This window comes from Theobroma cacao, chromosome 1 (genome assembly GCF_000208745.1).
Source record: "Theobroma cacao cultivar B97-61/B2 chromosome 1, Criollo_cocoa_genome_V2, whole genome shotgun sequence".
Classification (NCBI taxonomy): domain Eukaryota; kingdom Viridiplantae; phylum Streptophyta; class Magnoliopsida; order Malvales; family Malvaceae; genus Theobroma; species Theobroma cacao.
The window spans coordinates 16,082,800-16,104,263 of NC_030850.1; the positions used below are offsets into that span (position 1 = coordinate 16,082,800).

Here is a 21,464-nt window from a genome sequence, read left to right on the forward strand (position 1 = left end):
TAATTAATATTAATATTTTTATTTATAATTTAATATTAATATTTTATTAAAAGTTGAAATCAAGTGAGAGAAAGAGGAGAGAGAGAAAAATAATATTTTATACTAATAAAGTTGTAAATTTTCAAACTTATAAGGGATATTTTTGGTTTTATCAATTTTTAAATTTATTCTTCAACCATGGAATAGCTAATACCATGGTGGAGGGTGGTATTAGCTATTCCTTGGTTTTAAAGGATTTTGAAGAATAGCCATTTCATAGGAATGGCTATTCCTTAGATCATTTTTCAACCAAACAAAGGAACAAAAATTCCTTAGGAATAAAGGGAGAACGGCTTAGCCATTCCCCCAACCAAACATGCTAGAAAAGAAAACTGCTTTCCTGAGTTTCCGGTCGTTTTCTCTGTGAACAAACATGGAATGCAGAGGGATGGTTGACCAAGTGAGGATTTTGAAAATGTAAATATTGAATCATCAATACTAAATTTTGGTTGAAAAGGCCAATCTTTTAGCATAATATATATTTAAGCTTAATGCATGTTAATTTCCAACTTCACCTAAGATTATAAACAAGCAGCTATTGCATTTGGTGAATGACAAAACAAACTTCATCTTCACGGTCTTTGATTTGATATGCAGTTGAGTGGACCACTCAAATCAACCTCTTTTCTTATCGCATAGCTCAACCATTTGATGAACTAATTTGACAGTGTTGGGGAGAATCAATTGAGATACATATAGGATCGAAATTTATAAATCCATTCACCAAAACCAGTACTATACGTGATCGAGTGGAGAAATCATGAATTATATACTACTGAACCAGTTTAGCATACTGGTTTCCTCCATTGCCAGGTGGAAGGATGTACTACTCCCAAAAGTAATGATCATTTTTTTCTAGTTTCTTATTGGTTGTCATCGTGATGTTACATTGATATCAAATGCTTCCCTCTGCTAAGAAAGCCTTTGTTAATATATTGGCTGCCTTTCATTTTCAGGTGGTTGCAGCAGTGAAACTGGAACCCACACAAGTTGTTGCCAATTGGAACAACCTCAAATGAATTGTTCAGTAGCAAGCAATCTAAAGGGCCAGTCTGAACAAAGTGCTACCTCTCACCAGATGGATTCTGCCCAAAGTACTGACAAATCTACAAATGGCATCGACAAGACAGCCTCATGGAAGGTCACCGGATCCACTCCATCTAATCCAAAGGAAGAACCCAAACCAGAAACCCAACCATACCCAAAAAGCAAGCCTGTTTCGACTAATGAAACTCCAACCACCACTTCAACAAAAGATACTAGGGGGGACATGCGCAAAACTCCTAAGCCTCTAACCCCTAATCATGATGGTATCCTTTCCCTTCGTAACATGCCTTGCGTTTCAACAACAGGCAATGGCCCGAATGGTAAAACCATTAATGGTTTTCTCTACAGATATACAAAATCAGAAGTCAGCATCATCTGTGTCTGCCATGGAAGTTCATTCACGCCGGCTGAGTTTGTGCAGCATGCTGGGGGTAGTGATGTATCACATCCTCTGAGACACATTACTGTGATTCCTTCTGCCTATTAATAATAAAGCAAAGGTAATTGTTGTGCCCGGTCTTTATTGGTTTTTTTTTTTTTTGTCTTTTTCTGGTTTTTAGAACATGGGAGTCGCAGAAAAAGTTTGAGTAGCCAAGTCATGAAATGATGGTTGTATACTTTTGTACTGAGCTCTTCCTCGGAAACTGAATGGAGGAGACTGTTTGTATTCCTTTTCTTGCAAACGATTTCTGACTGCAGTAACTGACACGAAGATTGTAGGTCGTTTGCTTAATGGTTGTTTTATATTTTAGCAAGCTCTTCCTACATGGCATTGTGCTGACCACCATTTGAATCCTTCTTTTGCTTTGACGCACTATTCAATGAAATTTTACTATTACTGTAGTCTGCAGTAGGTTAATGAACTTTCGATTGGTTAACTCTGCATGATCATTTTTTGCATCTTAGCGCTTAAGCAATATATGAAGGAAATAAATTTGTTTACTGCGCAAGGGTCGAGCTGGTGGACTTTTGTAATGTAGATCCCAATATAGGCCCAACCATTGGAATGGCCTGCATTTTAAGCTCAACAAACGACAAAGTCAACGTGGTTCAAGTCCATGTGCCAGTTGCTCTTTGCAAGTCCGTCATGTCAAGCTCATATCTAATAAAATTCTATTAAAATATTTATTAAGTTTTTCCATTCATGTACTTTATTTAATTTAGTCTATATATTCAAAATTGAAATAATTTAATTTTTAGATTTTAAAATTTACTCCGATTTAGTCCCTACGTATAATGTTATTTAATTTTATCATTAAAAAAGATGACATTACTGCTTAAATAGTGTTAATGTGACACTGACATGATGATGTGACAGTAACACATGGCATCGACATGATAATGTGGCAACGCTATGTGGCATTGATATGATCACACTTAAATGTTGACATGGCATTAACATGTTAATGTGCCGGTGTTACGTGGCAATTTTGACGTGATAGATCAAGAAAAAAATCGGTGTCACGTTATAGTGATTAAATTAAACAAAAAATCTATAGTACATGGACTAAATTGAACGAAATTTAAGTGTTTAAGAACTAAATTAAAAAATATGTATTTAAAAAATATAAATCTTTAAATAAATGATACATATACTTTCTTTCTTGAAATTTAAATATACTTATTAATAAGCTAAATATTTAAGTGTAAAAAATTTATGGTGTTAAGAAATATATATATAAATATTTTCTTGTTTGATCATTTGATTCAATAATAAGTACATTAATTTATTTATTTTGCAAAAATTAAGTTTGAATTCTCTTTTTATAAAAAAAAATCAATATTTTATCTTGTATATATACTTATAAAAGGATAGTATCGTCATTTATACAAACCCTAAAAATGCTTAGAATTACAGTTTCAGTTTCGCAATTATAAAAGGCAATAGCTACTCTTCTCATTGGCCACCCCTCGATCTTCTCCTCCATTCTTTGTTTTTCTCACTAGAAATTTAATTCATTGATTAATTGTTACGAAATTAAGATAACGATAACAAATTTATGTTTTTGGATGCTGGTTTGGATTTTTTTCTTAAATTCTTTTAATTTAAGAACCAAACAACTCTTTAATGACAACATTTATGCGTGCCCGAGCCTCATTGTTCTTAGTTTTTGTATTTTTTGTTTTTTTTTTTAAATGAAGAAGGGAGATACGAAATTAGCGATGATTATAAAAATAATTTCTCATTCGGACTTACTCAATTTGGACATGACAAATCTCATATTACATCTATAGAATCTGAGCTACTCTACCATTTCAATTTTTTGTTTATTTTGTTTATTTTGTTTAATATTTCAAGTTATTTTTTTAAGCTAAAATTTCTTATATTAAAGACTGCATTTATGACTAAGAGAGTTAAATATAATTGTAAATATTTACAAATTTTTCATAGATAGAAATTAATAATTTAAATTTAAATTTAGCAGAATTTGATTTTAGTTTTTAAACTTAAATAAAATAGTTTTATAAGAAATTTTGAGTAAATTTAAATAAAAAGTAAATTGGATAAAAGTTGAAAATTCTAAAAGAATAGGTATTTGTAAATTGTGAAAGTTGTAACTAAATCAATGTATTTTTCCAATTTGAGTTCAGTTCAAGTTAAAAACTAAGTCAAATTTAGAACATAAATTTTAAATTTTTATACTACTAAAAATAAAAAAAAATTATTTAGTTTTTTTATATTATTTTATTCCAACATAATACAAGTTATTTATCCAAATCTAGCTTTAAGTATGAATTTTTTTTTGGAAACTTTTTTACAAAAGAGGCATTCAAACTTCATTTTTGCAAAGAAGATAAATTAATATGCCTATCCTGAAATCAAATAATTAAGTAAGAAAATATTTATATATATTTTTGAATACGATAAATAGTTTATACTTAAATATTTGGCTTATTAATAAGTATATGTATTATCAACTTAGATATTTACATCTTTTAAACACTTTTTTTTAATTTAGTCCCTCAACATCTCAATTTTGTTTGATTTAGTCTTTGTATTATACTTTTTTGTTCAATTTAATCCTTATGACATGGAACAAACTTTTTTCTCGATCTACCATGTCAGCACTGCTATGTAGCATCGACACGTCAGCATGTCAGTGTCATATAACATTGCCATATCATCACATTGGTGTCACATAATCAAAATGTGTCACATCAGTACTGACATCATCTTTTTTAACGGCAAAATTAGATGCCGTTAAAAGGAAAGACTAAATTGAAGTAATTTCCAAAATTAAGGAATTAAATTGTTTCGATTTTGAATATAAAGATTAAACCGAATAAAATGCATGAGTATAGAGACATAATGAATATTTTGACCAATAAATTCAGTGGCTAACCAAAGAAAGGTTTTATGAAATATGAGGAAGGTTCTTATCATAGTCATTCAAAAGAAAAAGATATTAAGTATAGAATTAATGTTGAAACATTTTGACCAACCACTCATGGGATTTAAATGTCTTTATTATCTCAATCATGAAAATGTATCTAATTATATTTACTCATCTACCATGAAACCCATTACTCAAATAATCACTTATCTATTTATTATAAACAAATTTATTCATTTTATATTTCAATTTGAGATCAAATCCTTCTCAAATTTTGGTAACCAAATTTTATTTGATACTTTAATACTAATGCTGTAACAATTAGACCTATCAAAATGGGCCTAGCCCATGGGCTGAATCATTTTTTATTAAAAATGGGGTGGGTTGGGTTATGAATATTTAAGCCCATATCAAAATCGAGCCTAAATGGGCTAGTCGGTTTGATTAGTAGGCTGACTCGGGGTTGGTGCAGGCCAGCCCTGTGGGCCAAAAGAAAAAAAATTAAGCCTATGTCCCCAAGGACCCTAACTTTTTCTGGCTTTTATTTCCTTCACCCTACAGACTTGAGACTTCTACTTTCTCACTCCCCATCCACCCATCCCCATCGCACCTTCAAAGTTCAACCTTTTTACATTTTGCTCAATTCTCACTTCTCACCTTTAATCGGTCACCACTCACCATTCTCTCCGCTTGAAAAGTCTTCGGTTCTAGCTACCTCTAAGTCTCCAACCCACCTCCGTCGACGATATCTCTAATCAGATTTGCTTCTCTCATTGAGGCTAGGTGAGCATCTTTCCTCTGGTAGCCCAAGAAAGCCTCCGATCTACTTTTCTTTCCTTTTCTCGATTGTTTCATTTTATTACTATTTTATCTTTGTTTTGTTGTGTATTAGTGAAAAATGAAGTCTGAAAGTATCACTTTTTGTATTTTGAGATTTTAAATTGATGTTTCATAGCATATTTAATTGTTTGACTTGGCACTAGCGAGATGAATAACTAAAAAGCAAAAAGTAAGACTGGGTTTGATATTACATGACCTGTCGATAGAATTGATGTTACTATAGAGAGAGGTATTAGTGGCTTGTCAATCATTCTATAGCATCAGAAGAAATTATTTTGTTCTTCTCTTTGAGGGATGAGATCTATTGTAGCTAGGATAAACTTAAAGATTAGAAGCTACCAGATGTTTGAATGAACTTGTACTTCAAAAAGAAACCAAAATGAAATTGTGGATTCAATTAATTGTATTGCCTTGAAAGGCAAAAACTTATTAAATTATGTAAGGTAAGGTAAAATTGCTATGGATTGAGAATGCTTAACCCTTTTTTTTTATCCATCTTTCGAAATTTTCTTCCTTGTTATCAAACATTTTTTAAAAATTAAATGTGATAATTAGAGAAAAAATCTAACATTGCAATAGTTTGAACAAAATCATAAGGTAATGTAATACTAGTAAACTGGAGCATTTATCTTCCTAATACCTATCATTTAGGAATATAGTCCTTAATAGATTAATTTTTTGAGTCAGTTATTAGTCTCCAGAAGATCCATATGAAAATTAATTTTTTAAAAATTAAAGAATAGACTGATGAATATATGAAAAATGTAGAAACATTTATCTAAATATCATATGAAGTTCCTGACTTCCTGTTGCTTGAAAATTAATTTTGGTTGATTTAATTATGAGCATTTACTAAGCCGCTAACTTTTAGTCATAATTCTATATGGGTCCATTAATTTTTAAAATGGACAATCAATCTAAAAAAAAATTTATTGTAGCAACAAAAAGAAAATAGAATAGAAATGAACTTAATATATATAATTTATCAAATAAAATAAAGTTGGATATGGATATGTTAAATAAAATAAAAAGCAAGATAGTTCATTTTCTCCTTGTATAAATAAAGTTGGGACCTTCTTAATCATTAGGCTAGTGCATTAACCATATAAAGAGCGTACTTTTTTATCAAAAGGAAGATTGGCCAATAACCAAATACCTTTGTTAGATTTCAAAGTAATGATAATTAGCATTTCATAAGTTATGTCACAAACTTGACATTGGGTGTTAAATATGGATATGTCATGGTTTTGATAATTTTTTTACATTAAATTTTTTTTCCAACTTGTTTTAATGGAAATATCTATGTCAATAAATATTGTTGTTTGTTGGTGTAAATTTTTAATATTTTTTATTCATGTTTATGTTATTTGAAGGTGATGGTGATGGATCAATCAGTTGAAAACTATATAAATTTGGATGATGATGTGAACATTTTGAATAAAGATGAATTCCCTCCCAATCCCATATATTTGAATTTGAACAATTGAGTAAGAGGGCTAAAAAAGAAGCTTCAAATGTTTAGAATTATTTCACTAAAATAGGTAAAAAGCAAGATGGAGTAGAAATGGCAACTTGTAACGTTTGTAAAACAGAGTATAAGGTTGACCCTAAACCTGGTGGCTCTAATTATGGCACTTCACATTTGCGTCGTCACATTGAAACTTGTAAATTCATTTCATATTTTAATCCACATCAAATGCTTATGGATTATGAAGGGAAAGTAAAGGCTAGAAAATTTGATCCTAGGATTTCACGTGACATGCTTACTGAAGCCATAATTAAGCATGACTTGCCTTATGCTTTTGTTGTATATGATAAGATTAGAGCTTGGACTAAGTATGTAAATCCAGATGTAGTGATGTATTCTAGAAACACTGTTGTATCTGATGTCCAGAGAATTCATTTGAGAGAGAAAGAGACACTTAAACAAGCCATGGCTAAGGTACCTAGTAGAATTTGTTTAACTTCTGATGTATGGACAACATCTATTTCTAAGGGCTATATTTGTTTGATTGCTCACTTTGTCAATGAAAATTGAAAGTTATGTAGCAAATTACTCAACTTTTGTCGTATGCCTCCTCCACATACTGGAATTGAATTAGCTGTCGCTGTATTTGATTGTTTGAAAGAATGGGGAATAGATAAAAAAAAGTTTTCTTTCTTACTCTAAATAATGCTTCTGCTAATGATAACATGCAAGCTATCTTGAAAGGCCATTTTCATGTTGGCTCCATTAGTTTTTGATGATAATAAAACATTTCCATTCATTTGTGTCTAATATCTTTACTTGAGTGTGCAGGACAAAAATTGTATGCAAATAATTAATAAATCATTCAAATGGACATATCAAAGAGCAAAGGAATAAGAAAGTCACAATTGATCAACAAAACAGAAGCCCCTTAGTCGATTAATAAAGAGTTAGTCAGCTAAAATTCAAATCAGAAGTTGGTGGGCTCAAGAGTATTGAGAAATAAAAAAGACTTAGTCAACCAAGAAATAAGTTAGTCGATTAAGTGCTCACTGCCAGAAACTAGAAACAGAAAACAGAGACAACTTAGTCGACTAAGACATATGTTAGTCAATTAAGAGCATTCTATCTGCAAATTTGAATCATGCACTAAAAGACAAATTAACGGCCAGAATTGCTACCCAAACTGTTTTCAATAGTCAAAAATTGTCTAACTCATTTCAGAGCTAATTTTCCAAGTATAAAAGGGACTTCTAACAGTTAAAAATGTAATCAAGGCTTCCAAGAACACAAAAGAGCTCAAAAAAACCAGAAAATATTCTCTGCTCATTTACTGCACTCAACTCCTATCTTTGTAATTGTGATCTGCACTTCAATTTGTACCACTTAGATCAACCGTGTGATCATAGGTACACTCTTATCACTTCTCTCTTTATATTCTTAAAGTGAGCGAGTTACTCTAAGGGATTGATTTAAACTAGAATTGCTTGATTGAGTATAGGTTTTAACTTAGCCTTGAAAAGTTAGGTGTTGGGTTTTAGTTGATCCCGGTAAAAACTATTGTGAAAGGTTTTGGCTGAGCCTGGTAAAAGCCATTATAAAATCTTGGTGAAAGCTTGTGAATTTCACCATTCATAGTGGATTAGTTTAGAAAATCCTTGGTTGAATAATCAAGGTAGTGAATGTAGGTCTTGGACCGAACCACTCTAAATTCTTGCGCATTGTCTACTCTGTTTTTATTTTCATTGCTTTTTAAATTAATTCCTCTTTCAAGAGCCAAAAAGTGCTATTCACCCCCCTTCTAGCACATTTACTTGGGACCAACAAATGGTGTTAGAGCCTAACCCTTGTTATTCAGGTCCAAAACCCTTGAAAAAATCCAAATGGCTCTACAAAAATCAGTAATTGCTGAGGAACAATCAACAAACAGACCACTTCTATTTGATGGCTCTAACTATTCTTATTGGAGCACTAGGATGTCAATATATATTAAGGCAATTGATTATGAGCTGTGAGACGTCATAACTGATGGACCATTCATTCCCTCAACTCTAAATGTAGTGACAAATGAGATGATCCCTAGGCCAAGGTCTGAATGGACCGAGGCTGAAACTAAAAGAGTCTAGACCAATTTTAAGGCAATCAACACATTACACAGTGCTCTAACTCCCACCGAATTTAATAAAGTTTCAAGTTGTACTACAGTAAAATAGGTGTGGGATAAACTTAGGATTATCCATGAAGGGACTTCTCAAGTCAAAGAGTCCAAGATAGCCCTCTTGACCCATAATTATGAAATATTTAAGATGGAGCCTGGTGAAGATATCACCAACATGCTAGATAGATTCACAAACATCACAAACAAACTTAGTCAGCTAGGCAAACCAATCCTTGAGCTTGAAATTGTTAAAAGACTTCTTAGAAGCCTATTAAAAAATTGGAAGCCTAAAGTGACAGCCATCTGAGAAGCTAAGGACTTAAATATTATAACTTTGAATGAAATTTGTGGATCTCTCCTTACTCATGAGTTAGAACTCAAGGAAGAGAAAGAAGAAGATATAAAGGAAGCTCAAGAAAAGAATAAGAGCATTGCCCTAAAAGCCAGCATTCTTTAAAAAGAATTAGACGAGTTATCTTATGATGATGATGAAGAACTAGCACTGGTTGCTAGGAGATTCAGAAAACTGATGGGCAAAAGAAACTAAAGACTAGCTATAAGAGGGTTTAGAAAAGATAAAGGTTCTTCATGGAGAATTAGAAACAAAAATGACTCCAACAAAAAGGAAGAGCTTACATGCTTCGAATGCAAGAAGCTTGGACATTTCAAGTCTAAATACGCCTTGCTGAAAGAAGAAACTCCAAAGAGAAACAAGAAATCCATGAAGGCAATGGTGGCAGCTACTTGGTCAGACAGTGATACTTCAAGTTTTAAAGCTGAGGAAGAAAAAACTGAAGAAAAAGCAAATCTGTGTTTAATGGCACAGGATGATGAATCCAAGATATCCTCATCCCCCTGTAATATTTCTATTGATAAGCTTCAGGATGAATATGAATGTTTATATGATGAATTTGAGACACTTATTTTGAAATACAAGACCTTAAAGCAAAAATTTGCATTTCTAGAATCAGATTTGGAAAAGATTACACTTGACTTTAATTTTGTTTTTGAACAAAGAAACTTTCTGCAAATTGAATTGGAACATTCAAAAACAAATTTTGAAACTCTAAAATTAGAATTGGAAAAGAAAACAGAAGCCTTACAAAAGATTAGTGAAGAAAATGTTGCACTCAAAAGTTTGAAAAATGAAACTCCAAAAAGAAATGCATACTACAAGAAAAATTCTGCTAATGCATCATCTAGGTGTTATATTTGCGATAAAATTGGCCATCTATCCTATGATTGCAATAGAAAAGAAATGTGTAGAAAATAAGAAAAATATGGGTTCCAAAGGATCCTATGTTGCTGCTAACAATCAATGACCCATCAAAGTATGGGTACCTATGAAGAAAAACTGAATATTTGTTTTGTAGGTTGAGCTACATTCAAAAGATACATGTTCAAGAGCTCAACTCAAGAAGAAGCAACCTTGGTATTGGATAGTGGCTGCTCAAGGCACATGACAGGAAATGAAATGCTATTTGCATTGCTAAACAAGAAAAAGAGAGGTACCGTATCCTTTGGTGATGATTCAAAAGGTAGAATTCATGGCATAGGAATAGTTGGTAAGAACTCTCAAACTCAAATTAGTCATGTGGTGTTGGTTAAAGGTTTGAAACATAATTTATTGAGCATTAGTCAATTGTGTGATAAAGGATTTAAGGTATGTTTTGACTCAACCAAATGTGAAGTGATAGGCATAAGCACTAATAAAGTCTCATTTGTAGGAAGAAGATTAAAGAATATGTATGTTGTATTTCTTTAGGATCTTGAAATGGATTGTGAAATATGTCTTATGGCAAATGCTGAAAATGATAGTTGGTTATGGCATAGGAGATTAGGACATGTGAGCATACATACTATGTCACAGTTGAATAGAAAAAATTTAGTTGTTGGACTGTCGGATCTTAAGTTTGAAAATGATAAGATATGTGATGCTTGCCAACTTGGAAAACAAGTTAGAACATCCTTTAAGACCAAGAAAGTTGTCTCCACATCTAGACCTCTTGAATTGATGCACACTGATCTATTTGGTCTAATAAGGACAACTAGTCTAGGAGGAAAATCTTATGACTTTGTAATAGTTGATGACTACTCTAGGTACACTTGGGTATATTTTCTTGCTTATAAAAATGATGCTCTACTGGCATTCATAAGTCATTGTAGGAAGGTCGAAAACGAAAAGAGATTAGCTATAGTTAGTATTAGAAGTGATCATGGAGGTGAGTTTGAAGGAGATGAATTTGAGAACTTTTGTAATGAAAAGGGGGTGGATCATAACTTTTTTGCACCTAGAACACCTTAGCAAAATGGAGTTGTAGAGAGAAAAAATCGAACATTGAAAGAAATAGCTCGAACTATGCTATGTGAGAACAATCTACCTAAGTACTTTTGGGCAAAGCTGTTAACACAACAACTTATATTCTTAATAGAGTGTCTATAAGAGCTATGATATCAAAGACTCCATATGAACTTTACAAGGGTAGGAAACCAAATATCTCTCACCTTAGGAGCTTTGGTTGTAAGTGTTTTGTATTGAACAATGGTAAACAGCCTTTAGGAAAGTTTGATGCAAAGAGTGATGAAGCTATATGTCAAGCCCAACTCTATAATATATTTGCCATATTGTATAGGTACTAGATAGAATGTCTGCATACTTGAATGCCTCAAAAATCGTTAAAAGACGATATTGTACTTAATGGTACAATTAAATTGATTTAAGCCTCGAACTAGTCCAAATAGAGATTTTAAGATGAAATTAAGAATTTTAAAACCCCAGAATGACTTAATATGGTGATTCGGAGTTCAAGGATTGATTTGGAGTCAAATTGAAATTTTCATGACGTAGGGGTAAAATGGTAATTTTGCCACCCAAGGGCAAAATTGGAATTTTACACCACCCAACACTTGTCATGTCTAAGGATTTCATCCATTAACATTTTATATTATGGATAATTGAGATATTTTATGTGGTGGAGAAAGAATGCTTAATTATTAAGTTTAAAAATGAACCAATGCGATGGTGACAAGTGGCAAGTTTTCATTTCTTTATAATTTACATTAAAAACCAGCACACACCTCTCTTATTCATTCTTCATGTTTGGCCCCATCAAGGAAAAGAGGAAAGAAAGAAAGAACAAACCCTAGTGAGCAAAAATTCAAGGGAAAATTGGTGGATTTCAAGGAATTAAGCAAGTAAAGGTAAAATTTCTTGATTTTAGCTTGTGATCTACCTTTCTTATGCATTCTTTTTCATTTTTCATGGTTGAGAATTAAGTTTGCATGAGGATACCTTTGCTGGCCGGACATGGAGGGAGGAGTTTTGATCTTGGATTTAGCTAGATTTTATGTTATTTTAGTGTTTTTAGTTGTTTAATGATGTGTAGCATAAAAAGCAAATAAGAAAAATTTATGTTCTTCCATTACCCTCATTGGCTGAATCTTCCTTATGGTATGTTGATGGTGGATTTGATTTTATTTCAAGTGATTTGGTTAGGAATTAATGATTTATGGTGTAAAAATCAAGTGTGAAAAACCATAGTGTTTATGCACCCATCATGGCCGAATTTTTCAAGAGAAAATGTTGAGGATGATTTTGCTATAATTCATGTTATCTAGCTTATATTTGATGATTTGGAGTATTGGAAGTGAAATGAATTAATTTGGAGTCAATTTGGATGTTTTGGTTAAATCAAAGGTGAAGAGTACGAATTAGGTCGAAAATTGATCCATTTCGATCACCCTTGAACCAACGTGAATTCCATTTTTTAAATGACTATCCAAACAACCTCATGCATTCATATAGAGAGCCTGAAATAGATTTATAATGATACGACACAATATATTGCATTATTTGTCGTGTATTGTGTATAGGTGGTGAGTCCTCTAACAAAGGTAAAGACATTGTACCAGATAATCAAGAATAGGAGTATTTCGAACTCCCGATATTGTGAGTAACCTTATTATCGTCTTAATTATCTAAAGTATGTTTTTATCTGATTTTGTAATTTTATGGAAAATGTGTTTTAAATGAAATGATTTTATAAACTGTTTTGAAATTTAATGATGACTTGAAAATGGAGTGATTGGAGACTACTTGTTGTATTGTAAATTATGTTTTGAATTGAATGGCTTATGATAATGTGGGCATGAATGGTTGGATGGGTATTTGTGTTGAAAATGTATAAACTGTTATTTGCCTTGATAGGCTGGATAATGATAAAATTGCCATGTCATGCTGTTGAATTTTTATTGAATTAGTCAGTTATAGATTGGTCACTGCAGTGGCGGGTTTTATGGGCCAACCTATTAGAGGGGTACAGAATCTGGTTATATTCTTACCTCGGTTAGAGAAACGCATAAGGTATCTCTTGAGGTAAAGTTTAGAGTTCACTTCATACCAAACCACCACGTGAGAGTGAATTCAGCCAACGCCAAGGAACTACTGTGCTTTTAAACGTAAAAATGTGTTTTGTGCGTATATGACTTTTTAAACAGCCTTGTCTGTCTCGATTGGATGCCTCTGATCAAGGTATCCCCAAGAATGAGTTTTGGCACGAGCCAAGTTTTTAAGAGATTCATAAGCCTCGTTGTATAGTTTGGATGAAATGTAACTGGTTTAGATGATTTGAAATGTGTTTTGAGGTTATGAACCATCTTATGATGATCTATTTTAATCATCTCCATTTATTCGGTTTTAGATATTTTAGATGATGTTTGTTTACTCACTGAGTTTATATAAACTCACCACCCACCTTTCCACCCATTTCAGGCTCAGGATAGTTAGTAGATAGCTGATTTCGTCGAGGGCTACAATTAGATTTGCATCCTTAAAAACCATAAGTTCACAACCTTTGTTACTTTTGATCATTCGAGGGTCCACACGTCATTGTAAATTAAATTACATACTCTGGTTATCTGTGTTACTGTATGTACGAATTTATTTTGCTTTTATGCTACAAAAATTATTTACGGATATCTCTATAAATATTATTTCATAAGAAAATGAAATATTTTATTTAATATTTTTATTTTATTCTAATAGCTATCATTTCACTTTAAATGAATGTTTTAGATATCTAAACTTATTTTTGGTTATGAAATTTGTATCTTTCACTCATATACTACATTTTTAGATGGTTTTGAAATTTTCAAGAAAAAATGACCAAAATACCCCTATGAGACGAAAATTATTTTTTTTATTGTTTCGATTTGGAAATAGCTTATAATGTCAAGCCCGACTCTACAATATGTTTATTATGCCATTCTTACATAAGAATGCATGTTTGCTTACTTGGGTATCTCGAAAATCATTAAAAGACGACAATGTACTAAATGGTACAATTAAGTTGAATTAAGCCTCGAACTAGTTCAAATAGAGATTTTAAGATGAAATTGAAAATTTTAAAACCCCAGAATGACTTAAAATGGTGATTCAGAGTTCGAGAACCGATTTGGAGTCAAATTGGAATTTTCATAACCTAGGGGCAAAATGGTCATTTTGCCATCCGAGGTTCAAATTGGAATGTTGGAAGAATTTTTTGATCAAGATTAACTATTTAGAACATAATTTGAGTTTGAGAAGTGAAAAATTTTAATTTCGACATTTTTTCGAGCATAGGGGTAAAATAGTCATTTTGCCACCCCAGGGGTAAAATTGTAATTTTACACCACTCAACACTTGTCCAGCACATGAATTTCATCCATTATTATCATGGATAATTGAAGATTTTATGTGGTGGAGAAAGAAAGCTTAATAGTTAAGAATTTAAAAATGGACCAATGGTAAGGTGATAAGTGTCAAGCTTTATTTCTTTATTATTTTCCTTATAAATTAGCACAAAATCAGCCTATTTCTCTTCATTATGGCCAGCCAAAGCAAGAACACAGGAAAAAAAGGGAAGAAAAGAAGAAGAACAAAACCCTAGGTGGAAAAATTCAAGGGAAAAGTGTGAAAATTCAAGGAAACAAGTGAAAAAAGGCTAGATTTTTCAATTCTAGCTTGTGATCTACCTTTCCTATGCATTCTTTTTCATTTTCCATGGTTGAGAATCAGGTTTACATGAGGATACCGTTGCTGGCCAGACATGGGGGGAGGAGTTTTGAACTTGGATTTGGTTAGATTTCAATGTATTTTAGTGTTTTTAGTTAGTTAGTGATGTGTAGCATGAAAATCAAGCAAGAAAAATTCATATTCTTCCATAACCCATCATTGGCCGAATTCTCCATGTGGAATATTGATGATGATTTTGATTTTATTTGAAGTGATTTGGTTAGGAATTAGTGATTTATGGTGTGAGAAATAAGCTTGAAAAATTATAGTGTTGATGCACTCACCATGGCCGAAATTCTCAAGAAGAAATGTGAGGATGGTTTTGCTAAATTTTATGTTATTTGACTTGTGTTTGGTGATTTGAAGTATTGGGAGAAAAATGGAATTATTTGGAGTTGAATTGGACATATTGGCTAATTAATCGGGTGATAGATCGAGTTAGGCCAACATCGCATGTAGACAATAATTTGAACAATTCGCGTTCCATATCATGCATTCATATAGAGTTTAGATTAGTTTTATAACAATTTAGCACAAATGTGGTAAATTGCTTGATTTTGCATTATGTCTAGGTGGTGAATCCTCCGAAAAAGGGCAAAGAAATTGCACTTGAGGATCAATAGTCGGAGTACTCTAAAATTCAAACTTCTAATACTGTGAGTAACCTTACTATCATCTTAATTATCTAAAGTGGTTTTTATCCAATTTTGTGATTATATGGAAAATGAGTTTAAATGGTAAATCTTTATGTTTTATAAGCAAAATGTGATTAAATGAAATGATTTTATAAAATTGTCTTGAAATTGAAAGATGGTTTTGAAAATGGAGTAATTAGAGACTAATTGTTGTGTTATAAATCATGGTTTGAATTGAATGGCTTATGATAATATTGGCATGAATGGTTGATTTGGTAAATGTGCTGAAAAAGTATGAACTGTTGATTTGCCTTGAGAGGCTGTAAAATAAAATAATTGTCATGTCATGCTGTTGAATTTTATTGAATTGGTGGGTTATATATTGGTCGCTGCAGTGGACGGGTTCCGTGGACCAGTCTATTAAAGGGGCACGGTAACTCTATTATATTCTTACCTCAGTATGAGAGGCGTGGATGGATAACTCCTGAGGTTAACACTTTAGAGTTCACTTTACGTCAAACCACCACGTGAGGGTGAACTCAGCCAACGCCAAGGAATGACTATGTTTTCAAACTAAAAATATGTTTATGTGTATACGAAACTTTTTAACAGCCTTGACGGACTCGATTGGGATAGCCCTCGGCCACGGTATCCCTGATAACTGAGTATGAGAATGATTTTGACACGAGCCAAACTTTTCAGGAAATCATAAGCCTCGTTGTTTATTTTGGTGAAATGAATCTATTTTATCTTATTAAAATGAGTTTGAAATGTTGAGAATCATTTTTATGCTAATCTATTTTATCTGTCTCCATTTACTCAGCTTTAGATATTTTAGATGGTATTTGTTTTCTCATTGGGATTATATAATCTCACTGTCCTCCTTTTCACCTATTTCAGGCTCAGGATAGTCGGTAGATAGCTCATTATGTTGAGGGCTACAGTTGGACTTGCATCCTCAAAAACTGTAGGTTTACCGCTTTTGATACTTTTGGTTGTTCGTGGGCCCACATGTCACTGTAAATTAAATTTTATACTTTGGTTATCTGTATTACAGTATGTATAAATTTATTTAGCTTTTACGCTACAAAAATTATTTACCGGTAACTCTATAAATATTGTTTTATAAGAAAATAAAACATTTTATTGAATATTTTTATTATATTCAAATAGTCATAATTTATTTTAAATGAAGATTTTAGACATTTAAACTTATTTTTGATTATGAATTATGTGTTTTCCACTCGCATACTACATTTTTAGCTAGTTTCGAGATTTTTGAGAAAAAATGACCAAAATGCCCCTGTGAGAAAAAATTTATTTTTCTATTGTTTTGATTTGGGAATAGTTTATAATCTCTCAAAACATGATACTTAACAATTGTTGCTCACAGGGTAGGTGTCAAAACTGATATTAAAACCTTGCGAGATTCCGGTTGGCATTCTGGGCAATAAATGTCTATCGGGACTTCGTGACGGTTGTCACGGGCTCGAGGGGAGTACCGGGTCATGACATATAATCTTTTAAAATATGATGTTTAGTAATTATTGCTCACAGGGGAGGTGCAAAAACTAATATTAAGCCTTGCGAGGTTTTGGTTGACATTCCGAGTAATGAATGTCCATCGAGACATCACGGCGGATGTCATGGGCTCGAAGGGAGTACCGGGTTGTGACACTATATTTTTAGGATATGCATTAAACTTAAAAGCCTATAAAGTCTTCAACAAAAGATCTTTAAAGGTTGAAGAATCCATCCATGTAGTTTTTGATGAATCCAATACCTTGCAAAAGGAAATTTCTGATGATGAGTATGATCTGGATGATCTTGAAAAACAAATGGAAAAGATGAGTTTAGATGATAAGAAAAACAATGAAGAAAATTTCCTAAGAAGAGAAACAGAACCTCCACCCATAGAAACCCTACAAAGAACTGAAAATCAGCATAATGACCTTACAAGGAGTTAGAGATATGCAAAAGACCACCCATAAGGACTAATCATAGGCGATATCTCCTAAGGTGTCAAAACTAGGAAAGCAACTAGAGAGACTTGTGAGTTTTCAGCTTTCATATCTCAAATTGAGCCTAAGACATTTGAGGAAGCAAAAAAAGAGGAAAACTAGATATTGGCCATGCAAGAGGAACTTGATCAATTCAAAAGAAACCATGCATGGTCATTAGTCTCTAAGCCTATAAACCACCCTATTGTTGGAACTCGGTGTTTAGAAATAAGGTAGATGAGCAAGGGAATGTAGATAGAAATATAGCTAGGTTGGTAGCCCAAGAATACAACCAATAGGAAGGAATTAACTATGATGAAACCTTTGCTCCGGTGGCTAGGATGGAAACTATAAGATTGTTGCTTGCATTTGCTTGCTTTATGAACTTTAAGTTATTTCAAATGGATGTAAAGAGTGCATTCTTAAATGGTTTCATCGAAAAAGAAGTTTATGTTGAGCAACCCCCTGGTTTTGAGGACTTTGAAAAACCAAATCATGTTTTCAAACTTCATAAAGCTTTGTATGGATTGAAACAAGCTTCTAGAGCTTGGTATGAGAAGCTTTCAAAATTTCTAGTTGAAAAAGGTTATGTTAAAGGTAGTATTGACAAAACATTGTTTATCAAAACATACTTAAATGATTTAATTGTTGTTCAAATTTATATGGATGACATTGTGTTAGGTGCAACTAATGAGGCTTTATGCAAAAACTTTGCTAAAGAAATGCAAGGTGAATTTGAGATGAGCATGATAGGTGAGCTAAAGTACTTTCTTGGGCTTCAAATCAAACAAAGTGAGAAAGGAATCTTCATCAACCAAGAAAGATACACTCAAGACATGCTCAAAAGGTTTGATATGCTAAATCTGAAATCAATTTGAACACCAATGAGTCCGTCGACTAGACTTAAGTTAGATGAAAAAGGAAAAGATGTTGATCAAAAGCTCTATAGAGGTATGATCGAATCACTTCTTTATTTAATAGCCAATAGGCTTGATATCTAATTCAGCGTGTGTTTGTGTGCTCGTTTTCAATCTCAACCCAAAGAATTACACATGACTGCTGTTAAAAGAATTTTTAGATACTTCGTAAACACACAAACTTTAGGCATATGGTACCTTAGAGAATCATCCTTTAGCTTAGTTGGATATTCAGATACTGATTTTGCTGGTAGCAAAATAGATAGAAAGAGCACTAGTGGAACCTACCAATTTCTAGGTAGTATGCTTGTGTCATGGTCAAGCAAAAAACAAAATTCAGTAGCTCTATCTACAGCTAAAGCAAAAAATGTATCTCTAGGCAACTGTTGTGCTCAAATCTTATGGATTAAACAACAACTAAAAGATTATGAAATGTCAATGAATAACATACCAATATACTGTGACAATACAAGTGCAATCAACATTTCAAAAAATCCTATGCAGCATTCTAGGACTAAGCATATTGAGATTAGGCACCACTTTGTTAGAGATCATGTAGTTAAATGTGACATTAAAATTGAGTTTGTAAATACTTTACATCAATTAGCTGACATCTTCATAAAACCCTTAAATGAGGGTAGATTCTGTGAGATTAGAAGAAATTTAGGAATAGTTAGTATGCACGAGCTTTAGAAAAAATTCTGAAATTTTCTCAAATGGCAATAGGCACTTAGTCAACTAAGAGAGGTACTTAGTCAGCTAAGAGGATTTTGTCTCTTTAAATAATAAGACTCAGTTAGTTAAAAGGGAAAAAGAATAAAATAGTGAATAGGAACAGTATACCGGATGAAGAGAATGGGTAGAAAATATTATCTAGATGAAAAATAAAATAGAAGGCAAAGTTTGAATTTTGAACAAGAGAAAAACTGACAATATTTAAGGGGGAGACAAACGATTTTTGGGAAAATCAAACTACCCATTAACTCATTTCCTCTACATTTTCTCTCTTCTGAAATAAACCCACCTAAAACTGAAACCTTCTCCTTTCAAATTCTCAAAACCCTCAGTCAGAAAATCCCTCAAATCAAATGGCAAAATCAAGGCAATCTAAAGAAACCCCAAAAAAGAAAAAGGGGAAGAGGCCACTAGAGGAAAACTCACAAACCGAAATGCAGAAGAAAAAGAAAAAGATTTTACATGCATTTGGAATCGAAAAATTTGAAAAAATGTTATCTTGAAGGGTCACAAAACAAAGAAAAAGAAAGAAAAGGAAAATCATCTAAGAAAGGTAACTCCTCATCCTCCAAGTTTAGGAATAAGGCCCATGAGGATAGATACAAGAAAATTGAAAATGCCCCAATTTCCTATGGTAAATTCATAGACTGGGATAGTTTCAATGAAACCCCAAAAATTCAGACAAGTTTATCCGATTATTTTGAGGAATTAAAACTGAAGAAGTATAGTACCTTTAAGAATCGATCTTACAGTGCTTGTTTGGTTAAAGAGTTTTATGCAAGTATTGCATTAGGAAAGAAGGAACTTGAAGATTCTGATGATTATATTGATCATGGTTTAAATGTGTTTATGAATGGTGAGGAATTTGTTGTAACGGCCACTGATTTAGGGAGTTTACTTAAAATCGAATGTGAGGAGGGTGAGTTTGAATTCCTTAAAAATTATGACCCATCCTCATTGTGGGAAATAATTACAGGGAAGAAAGAAAAATACTCCTTAAAAAGTAATGCTGGTCTGATCACCAGTTCCCAAATTAGGATTCTGCATTACTTTATAGCAGCAAACATTCATGGCAGAAGTGGCAGTTTTAGCTACATTAGCCTTAAGAACTTATGGCTAATGGAGCATGCATTCAATGATACTTCCTTGAATCTAGGTAGATTTATGGTTGAAAGGATGAGAAAAGCTTGTATAAGGGACAAGATAAATTTGCCATATAGAAATATCATTACTTCACTGGTACAGAAGAAAGGTATTTGGGTTAAACAGTATGAAATGGACTTGGTAAAGAGTAGAGACCAGGCTATCTACCTAAGTAGTCTGCCAAAGATGGGTTACAAGATGGAGAAAAATTTACTAAAACACCTAAGGTTTCTGCAATACTAGCATAGATAGAGGCAACACCCTCACCATTTTTCAGTGAAATGATTTTCAATCTGTTGATGAGAATGGGTGGGAAGCTTATAGAGTAATCTTAAAAAATGGTGAAAATGGAAGAAAGACTTGCAGAGCTTGAAAATATGATGAAGGAAAAAGGGAAATCTACTACTGAACTTGCAGTTGAGGACACCTCGGTAACTCCAAGTCTAGCACCAACAAGGCAGGCTGCTGAAGGCCCTACCTTCCAAGTTGAGAGTTCTGCAGGCCTTGTTCCTCAAGATAAAGATGCTGAACTAATGATTGACCTTGAAATTGAGCTTGAGAAAGACAAAGGATCAGATAAGGGGATTGAAGTTCTTGGATCTTTTGATGGCACCTCTCCACCTATTCAAGATCCATAACCAGAACCTTAACCATCTCCTCCACATTTTGAAGAGGTTTCAATCATGGGACTTTTTCATCAAATGGTTCATGAGGAGCAAGCTGAGAAAGCTAAAGCAAAAACACAGCAAGCCACATCTGCACCAGCACAAACAGCAAAAAAATAGACTGGGAAAGAAAAAGAGAAAGCTACTGCAGCTTCACAAGCCAATCGAAACCACCTGGTAAAGGCATCAAGAGAATGGAAACCAAGACCAAGTTCCTCAAAAGAAGAAAATCGTCCAGAATTGCTGGAAAGGCTAGACTAGCAACCATCTCTTCTCCTCAAGAACCCCTAGAAGTCTCTAACAAATCCTTACCTGAACAATCTCCACAAAAATCACCCATAGAACCCTCACCCGAACCTTTGAATATTTTCTATGGTATTGATGAGTCCACTCCTTCAGCCTCTTTAGAGGATTGACCCCCCCTCGGACT

The 21,464-nt window shown here is 32.9% G+C and overlaps 1 protein-coding gene across 1 annotated transcript in view; it reads left to right on the forward strand.

The window, feature by feature from the left end:
- Positions 1–1,881, forward strand: part of LOC18612719 (ninja-family protein Os05g0558800) — a 4,367-nt gene extending 2,486 nt beyond the window's left edge. The window contains exon 2 of the mRNA XM_018119014.1: positions 996–1,881. Coding sequence (XP_017974503.1) covers positions 996–1,573 — 578 coding nt within the window. The 3' untranslated portion in view covers positions 1,574–1,881. The remainder of the gene's footprint in view (positions 1–995) is intronic.